Source organism: Podarcis tiliguerta (genome assembly GCF_965153285.1).
Source record: "Podarcis tiliguerta genome assembly, chromosome: 7".
Taxonomy (NCBI): Eukaryota; Metazoa; Chordata; class Lepidosauria; order Squamata; family Lacertidae; genus Podarcis; species Podarcis tiliguerta.
Window position 1 is genome coordinate 49961301 of NC_139540.1, and position 19116 is coordinate 49980416.

Below are 19116 nucleotides of genomic sequence, written 5' to 3' on the forward strand. Positions count from 1 at the left end.
GTCTTCCCCCAAAATGGCAGATCAGGGGAAAGAACATGCCACTTCCCATAGTTTAATTGCTATATAAATACTGCCCATATTAGTAAACACTGTTAAGCTCACTCATTCATGACATCTCAGCTAACTGGATGAGAATTGCAATTATTGCTATCATGGTGCTGATCATATTTGTAGTCAAATATAATAATTAGTATTTTTAGAGGTGTGGAAAATCTTATGCATCCTGTCTAAATCTGTGGCCGCATGCTATAGTTAACTGTTTATAATGACTGCTTGTATATGAACACTGTGAAGCACAGCTCAGTGCTAAAGGCAGTTTCTTGGAAGTAAGTCCTTGTAACTTTCATGTAACTGTGTTTGCAATCACAGTATATGGGCATTGTGTTCCATATATAACGGTTGGAACCTTAAAAATCAGTTTACTTGGAAATAGGCTTCATAGAGTCAGTGAGGCTTATTTCCAAGCAAATGTACTTGAGATCAGGTGCAAAAAAAATTTAAGTGAAACTTTATTTGCCACTATATTTTAGAATACAATTTCTTTCCCAATGGGACACTTAAGGTTACCTGCAGGTAGCAAGAATTGTTAATTAAAAAACAACCTCAACAGTTTTATAGGCTAGTGATCTAAATATGTGTGTTAAAACATATTGGAGTGGATTTGTAGTAGTTATTCATTAATATTATTTTAAAAAACCCTTTCTGTAAAATATACATGATTATCGTATCCTATCGCAATATAAAACCAAGCACCAGAGAATATGCTTCTCTGTGTTTTTGTATAGAGATTATTGAATTAAAATGCTGAGTTCTTTCACAGTACAATGGGCTGCAGTGATAAAAAATGAAAATATTTCAAATTAGAGTTAAAAATAGAGTTTTTAATAGAACTTGAGGGTTTTTTTTAAAAAACCCTTCTGAACTGTTTGATCTTCAGTTATAATTAGATGTTTAACATATACGCTAATTGCAACTGCAAATAATTTTTCCTCCAGCTCTTTTTGCCCGTTCATCAATTGTGCATTCCGAAGACATTCAAGGTTGAGACAAGTGCATTTTAAAACAAAATCTTTGAGTCACTTTCTCCTTCACTTAGTACTTTACTCCTTGAAGCAGAGATGACACAAATGACACCTAAATCGTAGGAGGAAGGTGCAGTCTCTTTATTGCTTTCAGTGGTAGTAATATTAGTTGCTGAAGCTGACAAACACAAGCCTTGAATGTATGCCTTGGCAGTTAAAAGGCCTTTCAGTAATATGAAAGCTGTGATGATATTTAACGACTTTGTACAGTAAATGATCCTGAAACGATGCTTATTCCGACACATACATATAGCTCAGTAATGTGTATTTGTGTGTTTATAGCTTTAGTACATACTTCTATATGAAACAGGGGATAAAGTATATTTAATAAATAATTGACTGTTCTGCAAGAATGGAAGGATATTATAAACTCGATATTGCTTCCCCCCCTTTTTTTTAGAAGTTTACTACACCGCAGTGTTAAACAGACTGGAAAGGCAAAGAAATAAAAGTAAAGAATTTGTGCAGATAAAATAACAGCCATTAAGACGAAAGCAAGTAAACTATCCAGTTGGAAAAATGTGTTGCCACTTAACTGAACAAAAATAATTAGAACAATGAAACATCCTGCTCAACCCATTTGAAAATGGGTAAATAATGAGGGCTTCCTGCAAACGATGCCAGTGTTTTGTAGGCCAGGGTTAGTCACTTGTTTACTTGCTTCAGGTAGCCCCACAAAAGTCACTCCCTGTGTATCTGACACCAGAACTGTATAGATGCCCCCTTCCCAAGACTGCATCTGGCTCAAGGTTCTGGTGGTTTTGTATAATTCTTCTTTCAGATATTTAGCATTGTGCTAAGGGGAGTTATTGATAACCTCTGTTACCATGAAAAGGTCGGTAAGGTTTCTTACTATGCCATGGTGATAGTATATATATGTAATGTGTACACACCATATATTTAAAGCACGTCTAAAACACATTACTCCCCCCCCCCCGGGAACTAGCACCCTTAAACTACTGTCAGTGTTCAAAATTAGCCAGTCACCAGACGCATTTTGCAAATGACACGTGTCCACTTGCAACCACGTGGAGATCTCTAGATGCCAGGTAGACGACTGGGGAAAACAAAGTGTCAGAGAAGGACCTGAAATATTTTCATTGAAACTTGAATTTGTTTTATTCCGGATTGTTTTATTTAATGTTTTCATGTGTTGTAAACCACTTTGAGATTCGTTCTTTAAAACATAAAGCACTGTAGAAATGAAAATAATAACAGCAGCAGCAGCAGCAACAACAATAAAGTCCACTGCAAAACAACAAACAAAAACAGCACTCAGATATTCCATGGTGGTGACCGTAACCCAGGTTTAAGGTGTCATTTGGTGATTAGATTGTATATGAGTTTCTAACACTGACTAGAGTTTCCAGGACTCTTTGGGGGTTTCAATATGTGGTTTAAATATATAGTGTTTATGCAGCCATGATAATAAACACAGGGCTACCAGCCAAAACGTTTCAATTTTCGTCCCCGTGTCCTTTGCAATATATAGTTCAATTTACAACGGAGCCCGATTTCTTTACACTGCATGTTCCCTGCCAGCCGCCGCCAATAAAGTGAAGCGGTGCTAATGCTTAGGGAAATTATGTCAGGATATGATGTAACTGGAAAACACATGCTATGGAGGGGGAGGCAACGACACAAGACTGCCATTTCCTTCAGCAGCCCTTTGTTTCTGATAGCTCCACAGTGGTGGCTGTGGGTAAGCTCTTGACTGTTTGCTGCTTATGGCTGTGCCTTTGGATTATAGTGGCTCTCCACATGGCAATTTTCACGCTCTTCTTCAGGTTTAGAGGAAAGGATAGCAGCTTTTTTTTTTGTCACAATAAAGGTTACGGCAATTGTGGAGTATAAATGTTTCCTGGGAGCAAGACATTTCAAAGTGCTTTGAAAAGAGGCCCTAACATATTGCAAATGTTTTACTGACATTTCTTATGAAAATTGAGCTGGTATTTTTATCCCTGTTAAATAACAATCTGTTGCCTCTCTGAAGGAAGATGACAGTTTATCAATATCAGATGGCTACTACAACTAAGCTGGATCTGTGTGGTTAGAACAGTAATGGAAGGATGCAGAAACAGGCACTGTTCAGCCGTTAAACCATGTCTAGGTTAGGGAAACTGAATCATAGTTTGGTAGGATGTCTGGACAAACCATGGCTTCTAGTATGGTGTAGTGGTTAAGAGCGGCGGACTCGTAATCTGGGGAACCGGGTTCAGGTCTCTGTTCCTCCACATGCAGCTGCTGGGTGACCTTGGGCCAGTCACACTTCTTTGAAGTCTCTCAGCCCCACTCACCTCACAGAGTGTTTGTTGTGGGGGAGGAAGGGAAAGGAGAATGTTAGCCGCTTTGAGACTCCTTAAAGGGAGTGAAAGGCGGGATATCAAATCCAAACTCTTCTTCTTCTTCTTCTATCAGCCAGCAAACCAAACATGATTTGAAATAGATTTGCAAAAGCGTCTTGAGACCCATCAGGAAAAAGGTGGGGTAGAAATAAGTATAATAAAAACAACAACATGGTTTGTATATTGTGTTTACTATGGTTTGTTATAGTACCTGAATTGACAAACTATAATTGCAACTATAGTTGTGGCTGTGGGGCAAGGTACCTTATAGAAACAGAAGGACTGAGCAAATAGAAAACAAAAGGCGGAAGTCATAAAAGCAGAGAAGCAACTGTAAATCAAAAATCACAATTTCCCTGTATGCTTGGACTCTTAACCATAGCTTAACAACCTTTATTAATGCAGTCCATAGTTTGTTATGATATCTGAATTGAGTCACCCTCATTCTTGCACTTTTTAAAGACCTCTCAGTGTTTACCCATGAATTTAGTTGGAAAGAAACAAAGTGACATCTCTTTTGTGTTGAATTGTTAAGTCTTATTTAAAGCTGTGGTTTAATTAGAAACTCCAGGTTGATTTCATCATTCTGTTTAAAAGATAGACACTGCAAGTGAAAGGCCAAACTATTGGCAATCCATGATAGGCTTAACAACTGCCAACTTGCCTCTCTGTTGCTGAATAATTGCCTGAGGTGTTTAGAAGTGGGGCGGCCAGGGCGGGGGGAGGGATCCAACATGACTCATCATTTGGTGATTGTGATGTTAGTTGTCTCTCAGCTTCAAGTCGCCAACAATTGCTGCAGTTATCATATCAGTAATATAACTTTTGAAATCATTTTCATGTTGATCTCCATAACTGGTATATGTATATGTATAACCATTCACACATTTGTGCTGACTGATTGGCTGATGGCGGTTTAATATTTTGGTGATTCAGTAGAAGCAAAATCTTCCCCCAGCATTTCTTCCTGCCCAACCTGGTATTTTAAGGTTATTGGGATCATTAACCTAATATATTCTCTCTCTCTCTCTGCCTTACAGAATGAAGCACTGATGTTTTAAGTAGGAAGACTTATAAATTGCTACTGCTTAGTTAGCATACACAGTTGGGTTGTGGTTTATCACACCAGCCTCTTAAGCAGAGACCTTCTGCTACAAGGAAGTACTATAAAAAGGCATTAAATGGATTCTGTAATCAGAAATGCTTTTATTTGTGTTATGGTTCTTGTGTACCTTTTGAAGAGTATAGTAAGGGAGCATCACAGCTTAAAGAACTGAAAGATTGTGGATGCCACCCTGGGCAATTCCATTGCTGGGATGCAAATGCTTCACCTGTTGCTGGGGCCACTGGAGTATCAACAGCCACACCTGCTTCCTGTGTGACTTCCACAGCTAGAGGAGCAGAACTGGTCCCTGCCCCTAAGACATCCAAACATGCTATAATTAAATCAACAGCACCCTGGTTAGGCTTTTGCTTTTTGATACTTTCTGGGCCTGGTCTGGCCTGCCAACTAGCACTTACTATTTAAGGCAGGGATAGACAACCTGTTGCCCTCTTAACATTGTTGGACTACAGTTCTCATCATCCCTGACCGTTGCTTGCTGGGACTGATGGGAATTGGAGTTAAGCAGCATCTGGAGAACATTACTTTGGCTACCTCACTTTGGCTGCCGCTGGCAAAAACAAACAAACAAACAAACAAAACCCTACAATATAATTATTCCACTTGAGAGAAGTTCTAAACATTCAACTTGCCATATAGCATAACAATGGTATAAAAAGGGAAAAGGAAAATAAAGAGATCAATGAAAGGAATATGATACCTGCTTTGAGCTAGGTTTGAGAAGCATATGCAGAGAGAGGGGGCACATTTGATAAGACAAATGGTTGCTTAGGTTACCATGTTCCATCCACCTGAAGCCACCATATTGCATTACAGACTATTTGCATATTACAGACATATCACAAACATTGCACAAAGGAGGCATGTGTTGGTTGACTAATTGGTACTAAAGTTGATGGAGCTGTTCCAAGAAAATGCAAGTGCTTCATTTCTGTATTATATGTTCATGCCACCCTTTCACTTAGTGGTTCACAGTGTTGTATGTATCATCCCCAATCCACCTCCATTTTATTTTATCAACAGTCCAGGGTAGTAATATAGGCTGAGATATAATGACAGTCTCAAGGTTGCCCTGTGCTTTGTATGTTACTTCAACCAAGTTCCAACATTGTACTGTGTTCTTTAAGAATATAGCACAATGGCAACTAACCACATACTTTATTTTAAATCTTAAATATGTTTACTCAGATGTCAGCTCCAGTCCGCTGAAATAGATTTCCTTGTGATAATGTTTAGGTTTACAGCTATTGTTGTAAAACAATAGGATTAGCACCCTGATGCTAAATATTAGTGGCAGAGCATCTGCCTGTGACATTGGTATGGCATTACTGTAACATTGCAGGAGCAGCATGTGCTTAGAAATAGTTGAGAGGGTGTCACTACCAATGTGTCCAACCTAGAAAGTATATGTCTCTGGGATGAAATACTCTTGCCTGATGGCAGAGGATTGCAGGGCAAAGAGTCAACTACCCACCCCAAATTACCTTCTTCCAAGTCTCATACTGCAGGTGCTGGTTTTGACCATTAAAGCTCTAAATGGCTTTGGACCAGGATATCTTAGTAACTGCAGATACCCTGTCATATGAACCTACCTATCATGTTCATGCCTCTTCAGAGGCCCTTCTTCACTGCACCTCCAGAGTGTTAGCTAGAACTGCCAAGGGGCAGTAGAGGCCATTCCTAAATTCAGGACATAATCCTGACAGGCTCTCTGCTAGTAAAAAGAAATACTCTCAGTCTTTCTCTTTCTCAAACATAGATACACTTAGCCATTGCTCAATAACAGTAATCAAAGGAAAAAGCACCCAGAATGCCAAAATATTGCATCTCGCTTCCTTTTGATGGGCGAAATGTAAAGTACAAGTTGCAGCAAATGAAAGCTGAAAGAAATGTAATTTACCAAGAAATAATTCTGACAACAGTTCTTTTCTGTTTTTCCTTTATAGGTGCCTCTTACACCATTTCTCTTGTGAAGGCTATTCAGTAGTGGAGACCTTTTTTAATCGAACACTCCACAAATTATTATCTCCGGACTCCCAGCTGACATCCTGCTGGAGGCTACAGCTACTAAGCCAACTGGATCTGTGCCCACTCTCTCTTGTCAAGGTTTTTTATTTTTTATTTTCCTCACACAGGGAGAAGAAGAAAAAATGAAGTTTGGCAAGGTGGAGTTCTGCCATTTTTTGCAGATAATAGCGCTTTTCCTCTGTCTTTCTGGGATGAGTCAAACAGAACTCCCTAGATCCAGGTCAAAGCCCTATTTCCAATCTGGGAGATCACGAACCAAACGCAGCTGGGTGTGGAATCAGTTCTTCGTGCTGGAGGAATACATGGGAAATGATCCCCTCTATGTAGGAAAGGTAGGAGATCTGATCAATTGTCCTATGGCAGAGATACTTGTCTGTCAGAAGCCACTAAAACTGTGATCATGAATTATTGTAGAATAAGTTGTGGTAAAGAGACATCTACTTGGAAGTAAGATTCATTTATTTCAGAAGACTTGGGCCTCGTGCTACAAATCCCTCAAGTGTGATTCTTGTTTGTTGCTACCTTTCCATTTTCACTCACACTGGTAGACCTGTGTAAAGTCTTCAGCCCCATTGGTACCTCTGGCACTACTGTTAGTATCCATGACAGTGACACTGAACCTTTTGTGAAATATGCTCGGCCCCTTGGCCAGTGGGATCAGGAAAGCAATCGCAAGGGTTTGTGGGCCTTAATGGAAAATAAATGTGTTTGGCTTGAGCAGAAACTGTCTCAAAAGGTCTCATGTTTCCCAAAGTGCCACTTTCAAAGCTTGACTTGGAAGATAAAATTACATTTGCTTGGTTGCCTCTGGGGTTCTATACTAATCTGCCTCTAAGCTTTCTGAAGCCTCCCCTTGGGAGGAATTGAACCATAGTTAAACTGTGGAATTCACTTCCAGATGATGTGGTGATGACCACCAATTTAGATGACTTTAAAGGGGGATGTACAGTGCAATCATATACAGAGGTGTCACTGAATTAATGTTGAATTAAGGATCCCAGTCTTAAGCAATGTAATATGAAAGAATCAGAGAGGAAAAACATCAGAAGTTAGATTTCTTAGTACATAATATATAGATTCAGTTTTGTAATAAGATTTCTTTATTTCCAGAAATGAGGCTGTTTAGATAATTAAGATTCCCTAAAGCAGGAGGTTACTTATATTAATGGAGGATAGAGTTACTAGACACAATGGCTGTATGATTCCTCCAGGATAAGAAGCAGTACTAGTGGTTAGGGAAGAACAATGAGGCATACCCTTCTTATGGGCTTCCCGGATGCATCTAGTTAGCTCCTGAGAGAGCCAGGATACTGGACTAAATAGGCAGGCTTCTTCTTATGTTCTTATATTTAGGGAATAACAGATTGTTTAAATGGCTGTTTTACAGCTATTAGATTTCCGAGCATTTGCCTTTTCTTATGGAATTGACCTTTTTGGATAGCACTTTAAGGAACATCACTGGATAAAGTAATAGATGCAAAGACCAGAGTTGCATCCTCATGTCTTTCCCCCATGCTGTGCAATTGAATAACATCATTTAATTTGTTTGCTTTGAACTGAATATTGGTAAGAATTCTTCTGAGGAAATGAGCTTGGTATTTCAGTAGCTTCCAATTAACTGCTTCATGTCACATTTGCACAGCACCACTTTCTTCCCGCCCCCATGGATTTGTGATGTTGTCCACAAACCTCTTGCTATTTCTGGGATAGTTATTCCATTTCCACAGTTCACACATTACCTGAGGATCCATTTAGTTCTCCCATACCAAACCATAACATAAGAAAGCTTTCTCCAATGTTCAGCCCTCCAGATGTTGAACCCATCATCCTTGACCATTGGCCATGTTGGCTAGTGTAGGTGGGGGTTGGAGTCCATCAGCATTTGAAGGAGCACCATGTTGGGGAAGGCAAACATAATGCATGAGCTGAGCTCTCCATGAATGCACACACATGACTTCTTGGCAGCCTTAGTTGTTCCTGCAATCACAGTAGCTAAAAAAAAGGTGGAACTGTGGCAGGTATACTGCATTATGAACCAGCTTTTAGCTTGAGTAGGGAATGAAGCATTTAATTGCTGAGCTCATTTGGCTGATTGCACATACATTGGCAATATTTAGGAAGGGGTAGGTGACTTGGAAGCAGACGAGCTGCAAATGTTTGTTGTTATTATAGAGCATGCTGGGTGAAAATGGATTACTTTGTGCTTTTTTGTTTTTCAGTGGGGATTGTTTGGCATACAAATAATAGTGAATGGCACTCTCGGATTCTGTGCATGTGTGTCTGAAGCTGAAGGAGAAATATCACACACTGTTATATTATTTGAGAAATACTGTAATTAAAGTCTGTATGGAAATCCATGTACACAGGCAGGCAGAGCTAAAGATGTGCATGCAACCATATTATGGGAATTTCCATATTTTGTTTGACTGCTTAACCATGCAACCCTAATGTTCTTTAATTTATTTGCTTTGGACAGAATACTGATAAGAATTCTCCTGAAGCAATGAGCTCGGCATTTCAATAGCTCCCAGTTTCCACCAGAATTTCTAAAGTAAAACTTGGAACCTAAAATGGACAGATTACCTTCTTACCTGCCTCCCTTTGAATCCAAAGTTCCCATATTCAGATCAAGTGGCAGGGTAATAAGTCAGTTCACAATGGTATGATGTGCCCAAGCTGCAAATATCAGATTCACTTCCAGATCTGGATTATATAGTTATCATATGCTTGGGTAGCTCTGTCTGTCATGGGTATGAGCCCAATGTTGGGCAAAATATTCTGGCATCACAGGAGGTTGGGCTAGAGGAGCCTTGTGGTCCCTTTCAACCCTACAATTCTATCATTATATAATCTGTAAGTAAATATAAGTCCAGAATGCTGGGCTTGGTCCAAATAGAAAGGCCATTCTTATGTTCAGCACCTTGCTTAGCAAAGTTTTAATAGTGGTGAAGGACATAGAATAATCTCTGCACAATGGTGATGCTTATGCTAATTTCAGCTGCCCGAGCTGGTTTTTGGAGTACAGCAACTGTGAAATCCTATCTTTGCACATAGGGTAGTTCCAGATACCTAGGATTTTGTTAGTTCTCCCTCCTGATCAAAATGTAGTGTTCCATCCAAAGCATGGGGAAACTCAGCCAGATGGGTGGGGTATAAATAAATCATCATCATCATCATCATCATGAAACACATGTGGCAAGCACTGTTTCCCTTTACTTTGGTTTTAAGCATCTTTTCTTCCCAAGGTAACCAGCGCCTGGCAGAGTTCTCATCAAGACAGCAGTTCAGATACTTATTCCCCCGCTGCCCCTGCCATACCTTTCACAGCTCTAAAGTGCTTCCAGGCCTCTGACAATATACTGTGCTCTAGGCCATCACTTTCTCTGTAAGGCTTATGGTGTGCCTTTTCCAAAGACTTTGATTGTGATTGAATATACTATCCCTGATTTGCTGTCATATCTCTGTTCTGTAGTCCTTTAGTGACAGACTGACAAAAGACAGTGGGGAAGAAATAGGAGAGATGAAGTTTGGATAGCATGTGTCTGCATGTGTATAGACTCCCCCCCCCCCAAAAAAAAACCTGCAAGTCTCTATTTATTTGATCAAGGGAAATTGATAAAAATAGCATTTAAAATGACTGATCATTATTAAGTGCAACATTGTTAAGTGCAAGTGATTAAAATTGCCTATAATGAGATGATTATAGATGAAAACAAACAACTATTCCCTGGTCTTCTTATTACGAATCTACCTCTGCAACTAGAAGAAAGGATTCATCTTTAAAAAAGAAACCCTTTTCCCCATCCCCAGATGCACAGAATCTCTGTTACTGGTTTGCAGATCACTGACAGGTGCATCCTAACAAGATGTTTCTGATGAGATCGTACAAGGAACCCAGGAAGGAGTTGTGTTGTACAAGAACCCATTGTGGTTATTGTTAGAACACCTCTGACTCCACCAAGTTTTGAAGAAATGCCTCTTTAAAAGAATACCATTTATGTAGCCAGATTAAGATATACTTTACGAAGAAGGACTTCAGCTGTCAGTAGTGAATGAAAGTCAGAACTAAAAAAATCAGTGGGTGAAATCAGAATTAAATCACCAGGCCTATTATAATTATTATTATTAGTTACTGGCTCATCACCCTAAGGTCCCAGATCAGCTTACAGCATTGACACATGATGGTAAAAACAGTTTTAAACAACTTACAATCACCAAAATTAAAGTGGGTCCCTAATACATCCTCAGGTGTCAAAAGCCAGGGTAAAGAGGTGCGTCTTCAGCTTTTACTGGAAGCTGTATAATGAAGATGCAAGACACATCTCTGTGGGGTGGGAGTCTCACAACTTACGGGCTGCCACAGAAAATGCCCTCTCTTGGGCTGCCACCCCCTAAACCTCAGGGCAGAGGAACCCCGCTGTCAATCTCAGCACCCATGAGGATCAATACAGGAGGTTCTGGTTGTTCAGATATTTGGGGCCTGTATTGCATAGGATCTTAAATACTATTGTGAGCACTAACGTGGCATGAACTGGCAACCAGTTGCAGCTGTTTTAAACCAGGTGTTATATCCAGGGGACATGGGGCGGGGGAAATCTGGCTGATTCATTTTGGAACAGTTGAAGTTTTTGAGTTGTCTTCAAAGGCAACCTCATGTAGAGTACATTGCATTATTCCAAACTGCAAGTTACCATAGCATGGAGTACAGTGGCCATGTCATCTCTGTCTAAAAGAACTGTAGCTGGTGAACCAACCAGAGCTGAAAAAGGCACTGCTAGCCACTGAGGTCACCTGGGCCTCTAGCAACAAAGATGGATGCTGAAGCACCCCCAGATTATGAACCTGCTCTTTCAGCAGGCGTACAACCCCATACAAAACCAATATCCAGTGGACCAATATCCAGGATTCAGGAACTATTCACCCATAGTTCCTTGCTATTGCCAGAAATCAAAGTCATCATCCAGCTCACCACCGAGTCTAGGCATTGGTGCAATGTTTGCATGGTCTCAACTGAATCGTATCAGTTGCAGAAAAGTAGAGGAGATTATTGACAACACAAATCTCCTAATAACTGATCTCAATGGTTTCATGTGGGTGTTAAACAGCACTGGGGAGAAGATGGTACCCTGTAGCATCCCTCAGCTAGGGAGCCAAAAGACAATCATCCAATGTTATATTCTGAAACCGACCCCAGAGGTAGGATTGGAGCCACTGTAAAACAAAGCTTCCAATACTCACCCTGCTAAGCCTGTTCAAAAGGATACCTTGATGAAGGCACTGAGAGATCAAGTAAAAATAACTGGGTCATACTCCCCCTATTCTTCTTCTGATAAAGGGTCACAATCATTTTAAAAGTAATGTGGTTATATGATATGGGTTTTGGGTTTTTTTCTGTTTTTCAAAATTGAGGATATGCACTTCTGCCCTGGGATCACTTGGTGGTGAAGATGGGAATTCTAAATCTCACTTATCAATAAGGAATACATCCTAGTTGGAAATGGTGGTGGAGGTATCTAAGTACAGTGGTACCTCGGTTTAAGAACAGCCCTGTTTACGAACTCTTCAGTTTACGAACTCTGCAAAACTGGAAGTAGTGTCCTGGCTTGTGAACATCAGTCTAAGAATGGAATCAAAACAGTGGAAGGGCACCAGTGGTGGGAGGCCTCATTAGGGAAAGCGCACCTCGGTTTAATAATGGTTTTTGGTTTAATAACGGACTTCCAGAACAGATTAAGTTTGTAAACCGAGGTACCACTGTATGTAGGAGAGAACAGGAGTGGGGTATCTCTACTGTTTGCAGAAAATAAGTGGATATGCAAAGGATTATTGAAGGGGAGCACACAGTGTGCCAAAAGTCTAAAGGATAGTTTTGAACCAGAAGTTCAAAGGATTTGTGAGGTGTTGTATAGAGATGGGGAAGAAATTCAATTTTGTTTGCATTTTAATGGGAAGCTATCTAATTTGCACTTCTCAAAACTAACAAGCTATCTTTCTGTATTTGTGCTTTTATGAATTTTGTGATGCAGTTCTCAAGCTGAAATTGTGTGTACAAAAATGCATGCATTAGTGAAAGCAATGTACAAAATTTTTCACGAGTTTTTCAACAAAATTTGCAAGTTGCTGCAGGAATATAGAGAACAGAATTTAAGATAGGAAAAGTTAGAAACAGAGAGAACAAAAATGGACAGATTGGTGCATACCGAGCTGTGCATGTGAATTTTACATACTCTTTTAAGCTCACAATCTGTTACCTTTAGTTGTATTATATTTATTTTAAAGAATGATTTACCTTAAGCAGAACAGCAATAACCTGCTTCATCATTCTGTTTTGCTAGAAAAAGATGTATTAATTAATAAATCAACAACATATTTAGATGAAAAATTACAAAGCTTAGTTGACTTTCACCATTTTTTATACTCGTGTATCAAGCAGTAATGTACTAATGTGTCTCTAATGATATTGATTTGCTTGGCCTTCATATCAGTTGTGTGTTGGAGGACTTTCATTTTTCCATTTTTCCTATGTGGGGTTGAAGCTGAGAGGTAAAGCCCTAAAGCAACTTTGCTTTTGCTGCAGTGAGATACAACATTCTCTGATAGGAAATCCAGTGTACTTTCTGCTGATTCATAGGAGATTTTAGCTGAGGGTTTTATTCCACTGAGCAAGAAAAAAGCATGAAAGAGCTCGAATTGCTAGTTTGCATCTCTCTCCCTCTTTTTTTATTTTAAAAAATAGTTATTAATTTTTAAAAATACAACTGCAAAATATCAAGATGAACAAATCAATAAAAGAAAAGAAAAATCATAACTGTGACTGAGTAAGGAAGAGAAGTGGCTTACATCAACGTCTTCATCTCCGATATTAAGAAATAAATGTCTTCTTTCTGGGTGATTGTTAGCATTCACTTCAATAAACTCATATCATTTTATATATAATCAACTTGGTGTCTGCATCCCTCTCCCCACAAACCCCTTTCCCCCCCACAAACTTTTCCATTGTGGATGAAACCTCTTTCTGTTAAGATTCTTTACCATTAATATTTAGTTTGCTCTGATAAAAGGATGATAAATGAAAGCACTAAGACTCTGACCCCAATTATTTATGGGTTTTCTTGTATTGGAGTCATTTTTTTAAATAAAAAAATGCAAACCAGTACAAATAACCCACCTGTCTTGCATTCTAATTATAATATTAAAGACCCAGGGTGCGCTTTTACATAGAATCAGATGCTATTGCTATAAACATTCAGTTAAATGTATTCATAATTTTTGCTCACGTAGAAAACACCTGTTTTGCCTAGAAAGCTTAACTTTTTTTCCAGGTGGGAAAAAGCAGACACTACTACTTGCTTAATGTAACAGTTGCTTAATCTTTATTTCATACAATCTCTAGGGTTTGGAGATAGGGACTACTCAGTGTACCCATAGAAAAGACATTTGATTTACTTCTGAGAGCAATACTGGTGGAATTTGTTGCATACCAAGATCTTGGCACACCCCTAAGAATAATAAAAACACATTGACACAAAATTTTAGTTTAAACATTAGTGGGCAAAATTTAGCCCAAAACTTTATTGATTACAGAAATGTGAGTGGTATTGGCTTAAAAAGGTAAAGGTTCCCCTGACCATTAGGTCCAGTCGCGGACGACTCTGGGGTTGTGGCGCTCATCTCACTTTACTGGCCGAGGGAGCCGGCGTACAGCTTCCGGGTCATGTGGCCAGCATGACAAAGCCGCTTCTGGCGAACCAGAGCAGTGCACGGAAATGCTGTTTACCTTCTCGCTGGAGTGGTACCTGTTTATTTACTTGCACTTTGATGTGCTTTAAAACTGCTAGGAGCAGGGACCTAGCAACGGGAGCTCACCCCATCGTGGGGATTCGAACCGCTGACCTTCTGATCGGCATCCCTAGGGTCTGTGTTTTAGACCACAGCATCACCCGCGTCCCTCTGGTATTGCTTAGGCATTGGCAATAACTATATCTGACCCCTGCCCACCTTGCAGGAAGTCTAGAAGGGTAAACCACCAAAAGAGAGAGCTGCGTCAATGGCGACCAACTGAAGCTCACCCAGGGGTTCCTGCCGGGTACTGGCATGGCCCTAGTCCCCAAGCAGACTTTGGACGAAATCCAGACCCATGGATTCCTTTACCGGAATACTCTTTTACCTGGAGGGACAGGTGATTGCATCTCCCCTCCCCCACAACTCACTAAGCCAGTGCCTAACCGCCCCACCTTACAAAGTTGTGACGATTGCTAAGAGGTAATCAAAAACCAAATGGCCAGTGCCAGTCTGCCAAATGGAAAACAATTCCTACCTGGCCCCTGTTGCAAAACAGATGAACAACCGAAGTCCAGAGCAAGGCCAAAGCAGACACCTGAAACACTAGGGCGGGTGAGCGGGCATTTGGTGGCGTGAAGCCAGGTAAAGCCCTAGCGACATGCCGCTGCCTTTTAAAGCCCCCCCCCAATTACACCACAACTCTCTGATTGGCCAATAGGCTGTGGCGTGATCATGGGGCCACCATGTGGCTCAAACTCATCCCCCACCCCCTCCATGGATTGGGGACAGGGTGCCTTGGGCGCGGGCGCAATGTGGACCCTCAGTTAGGAGGATCTGATTTCTAAAAATTCCATGACTGGTTCAGTAGAAAGTATTCTGAGCAGCCACTCAGTGCCACTTTAATAAAGCTACAGTTCTGTCAATCTGCTGTTTAGCTGGGAGTGGGAAGCTGCCAGGACAAAATCCTATTGCAACCTCATCATGGCCACTTCACGCAAGATGCTTCCTTCTGCAACTGAATTGGTTGTGACCATCTCTAGCTGTCCATGTATGAAGATAAGGTGGTACATGATTCATGTGATTGTTAATACTATCAGCACCACAGCCTTAAAAACAAAACGAAAACGCGTTCCTAGGAAACACCACAGATTGTTGGTATGGAGTCAACTTGAGCTCATTTTGAGATTGGATGAAGTGTCAGTTTTCCTGGCAAGGGAAGAAGGATGAATTTGGGATCCTTTGAATCTGTAGAGGACTTGCACCCACTCTTTGTGTTCCAGCATCAGTGTGCTGTACACTAAAGTGTGGGTTTGTGTGTATGAGCATGCTTGCCTCTCCTTTTCCCCATTGCCCTCCAATAAGTGACAGCAACAGTCTGAAGCAGGGAGTTTGCTTCTGTTCATTTTGCAGGGGTCTGCGCCATGACTTCACACAGCTGCCCTCCAAAGTGGTGCTAGCATGCTGATTCCTTCACATGCCGCTGGCGTGTTAGTGTACACAGATGCCGGAAAGCCTGAAGAGGGTTATTGTCACGCTTGGGGAATTCATTACATGTTTGCGAGAACAAATGAAACCTATGACAAAATGGTTCAGTTCATCCTCACCTCCTTAGAGAAGTGCTTTTGCTCTGAGCTTCATCCAGCCTGGGACAGGAACCAGTTCAGGCTTCAGATGAAGAGGGGAGTTTCAGGAGTGGGAAAGCAATCCTTTTCTCTCTTTCCTCCCACTTTCCCCTGCTGAGATACATAGTGCTAGATGGCTCAAGTTTGGTTCTAGCTGTCAGTTATAATATTTCTGTGTTTCATAGCTATATAGTGTGGCTGGGAGGGGCAGATTCTGGAAATTCAGGATGGAAAATGTCTACCTTTTCCTTGCCTTCCTCCATCTCTGTATAGTTAAGGAAGACTTTTTTGACTGCATGATATGCACCCCCAAACCTAGTCCTCCCTCCTCATGAATACTTTAGCATAAGCTCTTAGGAGCTTGAGTAGACTAGTTTCCTCTAAGCACCCTGCTAAACACTCACATTCTTCCTCCACTCTTACTGACACCTCAGCTTTTCACACATATCCAAGTAGCTGACCAGTCTTTACTAGACAGGGTTTGGGGGATTTAAGCATTTTTCTTCTTCTAAAAACACATATATACCTAGGGAGTCCCCTGACTATGCAAGAACTATGCATTATTTTTGGATCGCTCCATTTTCCTTCCAAACTGATTGACACTCAACCACCCGAGTCTGTTATTAGAGGGAATGATAGAAATTAATATGCTTTTTGTTGTAGTATCAGTCTAAGGATGCTTCAAGTGAGTTCACACATCTGCAACTTGTAATTAAAGTGCAATTATAAAAATGTGTGTCATGTGAAGAAAAAGACTCATACACCCCCCCCCCCCCGAGAGGTAATTATATTGATAGTCTATAGCATATGATGTATGAGGATAGCTTCAGTGTTATTATATTATACGAAGCATTTTCATATATATCTGGTATGTTTGGTAGTTTTACAAATGTATACCATACTTTAATGGAATGACATTCTCTCTGATTCCATACTATGTTTTATATATTATTTTTTTCCTTTGAATGAATTGGTGCACCTTTTTGGATAGACATTGTGATGAAGCCTTTGCAATATAGACAGAAAGTTGAATCCACCTAAGTCATGTTTAGAGTAGACCACTTGAAATCAATGGACATCATGAACTTAGGTTCATTGATTTTAGTGGGCCTACTGTGATATGATTTTGTTGGACCCATAATGCATTACTTGAGTTGAGGGTTTAGTTGGCTTTGTACAAGTGGCATTTTCACAGCCACAGGGCTTGGTTTGTAATCCAAAAACTGGTATGCTCACATTGGAGAAAGCTTTTGTGCACAATAAGTGCTTTGTTTCTTGTTTTCCCACTGCCAAAGATCCAAGCTGTTCTTCGGTTTTAAAAGAAGTATCATTTGGCAGTGAAAAATGCTACACTGTTATTTAAAAAAACAAATTGATTTGTCTGTACACATGATTGTTTTCTGAATACACAGATCACTTTTTAGACGGCTTCTGTAGCATGGCAATCTGAATTAATGCCATTGCAGTACTGACCTTACTGAACTGTAAGGAAATGAGTGCTAATGGCTATAAGCAATTTGTACATTTAAAATGAGTTATGTATGCTTAAATGTAGGGATGCTTAGGATACACTTAATAGTAATTAGACATTAATGAAATACAGTGTGGAGTGAGTAGGTTATTATTCTATTCTCATCCTACACAAAGTCTGACTGACTTCAGTAGGGCTTAGTTTATGTATTTTGGATAAGAGTGTTAGATTAGTACGTTTACTGCTTCTGTGTATTACCAGTATAGGTCTCTGGTGAATGGGCTCAGTACTAAAATAGTTATTCACATAAATACATGAAGATAGTGTGTGTGTTTGTGTGCGCACATCAAGCTTACCAACAGAACTGCTGAAAATTTCACTGGGAAACACCACCATCTTCTAATACGCATATCTTAACCAGATAATATTGCGGGCTCCGCCAGACTTTCTGAATTCCAGGCACAGGTCCGCACTTTAAAGCGCTATGTCTGAGCACTTTTTCCCACTGGCACTTTCCCAATGATAATCTACACTTTACTGCTGCAAACTGGAGCAAATGTCAATCCACAGAAAACCCAGTTTGCCATATTTTCCAATTTAATGTTAAAGAAGGGATTTCATAGGGAAAGTGCTGGGGCAAAAAAAAGCCCTTGGAACACGATGCTTTAAACCATGGATCTGTGCCTAGAAAATGTGGGGCAAAAGTTAATTGTGGTTAACTCCTATATCACAATTGAACCTGACTAGTAAGAAAACAGTAGAAAAAGTGGAAAGTGATCTTAACTAAAGAGCATGCTGCTGTCCTTCATTAACTATTAATGCTTCCGATTCAGAGGATTTCAATAGGATGCAGTACAACTTAACTAGTTGGATTGGCCTCTGACCATAGCTTTTATGTGCATTTTCCTAAATCTTTTTTTTTTTAACCAAATGGGATATCAAAATACAGCCATATGTCATGGCAAGAAGCGCTAATGGGCTTCAGAATGCGATTCATGTCTCTGGAAAATTATACAATGATTAACAGAAGGAGGTTGGGGTAAGTATCACAGCTGGATCATTAAGATGAGAAGTATAAAGTTTGTAATTAAAAAAAAAAAGGATGAAGAGCAGCGTTAAAATTTTTTTGTGTTCTGTCACCTGCAAGGTGTTCTTCAGTATGACAGAATATATTTGCTTTGAATTTATGGAGAGCCATCAAGCAGAAGAACAAGTTAAAAAAATATTGTGGTTTCTCATTGCATAGTCACTTGAAAACATAAACCTTGGAACGCCAGTCTCTTTGGAGAATTTTGAACACAATTCTGTACCTTTTGAGATCTATGGGATATATCTATCTAAATTAACTGCAGCATGGCTCACAGATCATAAGGGGGAAATCTAGCCCTCGTTATAATATGTGCCCTTGTATACACTATTTTAGCTGACTTTTATTGGGAAAAATAGATTTACATAGGGCCAACATTGTGATGGGGATGAAACCCGCCTGTTATGCATGACACTGAGTGACATTGCTTCCACTCACAGGGAGTAAACCTGAGAATCGTTTAAAATGTTCATAATCTATAGTGGAGTTTATATTAACTTCAACTTCTCTGGAAAACAAAAAAGTACAAATACAGTCGTACCTTGGGTTACAGACGCTTCAGGTTACAGACGCTTC

General features: G+C 40.1%; 1 protein-coding gene across 4 annotated transcripts in view; it reads left to right on the forward strand.

Annotated features, from left to right (window-relative positions):
* CDH7 (cadherin 7) overlaps nt 1-19116 on the forward strand; it is a 121102-nt gene that overhangs the window by 4830 nt on the left and 97156 nt on the right. For 3 of the 4 annotated variants that reach the window (XM_083450125.1, XM_083450127.1, XM_083450126.1), the window contains exon 2: nt 6497-6910. In XM_083450125.1, the coding sequence (XP_083306251.1) occupies nt 6701-6910 (210 nt within the window). In that variant the 5' untranslated portion in view covers nt 6497-6700. The remainder of the gene's footprint in view (nt 1-6496; nt 6911-19116) is intronic. The other variant, XM_083450124.1, reaches the window with a different exon arrangement.